The sequence below is a fragment of the Pteropus vampyrus genome, unplaced genomic scaffold, assembly GCF_000151845.1.
Source record: "Pteropus vampyrus isolate Shadow unplaced genomic scaffold, Pvam_2.0 Scaffold146, whole genome shotgun sequence".
NCBI classification, from domain to species: Eukaryota; Metazoa; Chordata; class Mammalia; order Chiroptera; family Pteropodidae; genus Pteropus; species Pteropus vampyrus.
Window position 1 is genome coordinate 4,872,742 of NW_011888927.1, and position 699 is coordinate 4,873,440.

Consider the following 699-nt stretch of genomic DNA (forward strand, 5'->3'; position numbering starts at 1 on the left):
CAGAAAAGGAAAAGGACTGGGAGTGAGAATCTTAATGGAGAGTTAAAAGACACGATCTGGATTAAGGTAAATCTCTTTGGGGCGCATTTTTCCCAACTCCTTAATAACAAGCAGGAGGCCTGAGCCAGGCGGCAGGCGAGGGCGGGGCGCGAGGAGGTTCCGTCAGAATGGTCCCGCCCGCATCGCCCGGAAGGACGTCGGGCCAGGCGCTCCCGCGGAACCCGAGCGCGGCGGCTGCGGTGCAGGCCGGGCCCGTTTTCCCGAAGGACACGAGGTCCCTGCTCCCGGCACCCCAGCGCTTGCTTGAGTGTGGGAGGCGTTGCTCTTTCGGTTCGCTGTCCCGGTTCCTGGGGCAGCATATCCGGACCCCGCAGAGATGTCGGGGTTCAGCCCGGAGCTCATTGACTACCTGGAAGGGAAGATCTCCTTTGAGGAATTCGAAAGGCGGAGAGAAGAGAGAAAAACCCGCGAGAAGAAAGTGAGGAGATGCTAGGCCAGGATTCCCCTCACTGTCTTGTCGCCCTAATACGCTTAGGGAAATGTGGGGAACCCAGCAGCTTCTCCTACTTCTTACTGAAACCCCGGTTCTCACCTCATCCCTGTGCCAAGCTCCTCTTAAAAACATTTCCCCCACCAAAATGCTTTTGTCTTGGTTGTGACCTTTTTTTTTCTTTGTCAAATATACTAATTTTTACTTGC

At 55.4% G+C, this 699-nt stretch overlaps 1 protein-coding gene across 1 annotated transcript in view; it reads left to right on the top strand.

Moving 5' to 3' along the window:
• The first annotated feature begins 247 nt into the window (after positions 1-247).
• The window catches only part of GTF3C3 (general transcription factor IIIC subunit 3), a 27,138-nt gene continuing 26,686 nt past the window's right edge, over positions 248-699 (top strand). Inside the window, exon 1 of the mRNA XM_011369243.2 lies at positions 248-478. Within this exon, the coding sequence (XP_011367545.1) occupies positions 377-478 (102 nt within the window). The 5' untranslated portion in view covers positions 248-376. The remainder of the gene's footprint in view (positions 479-699) is intronic.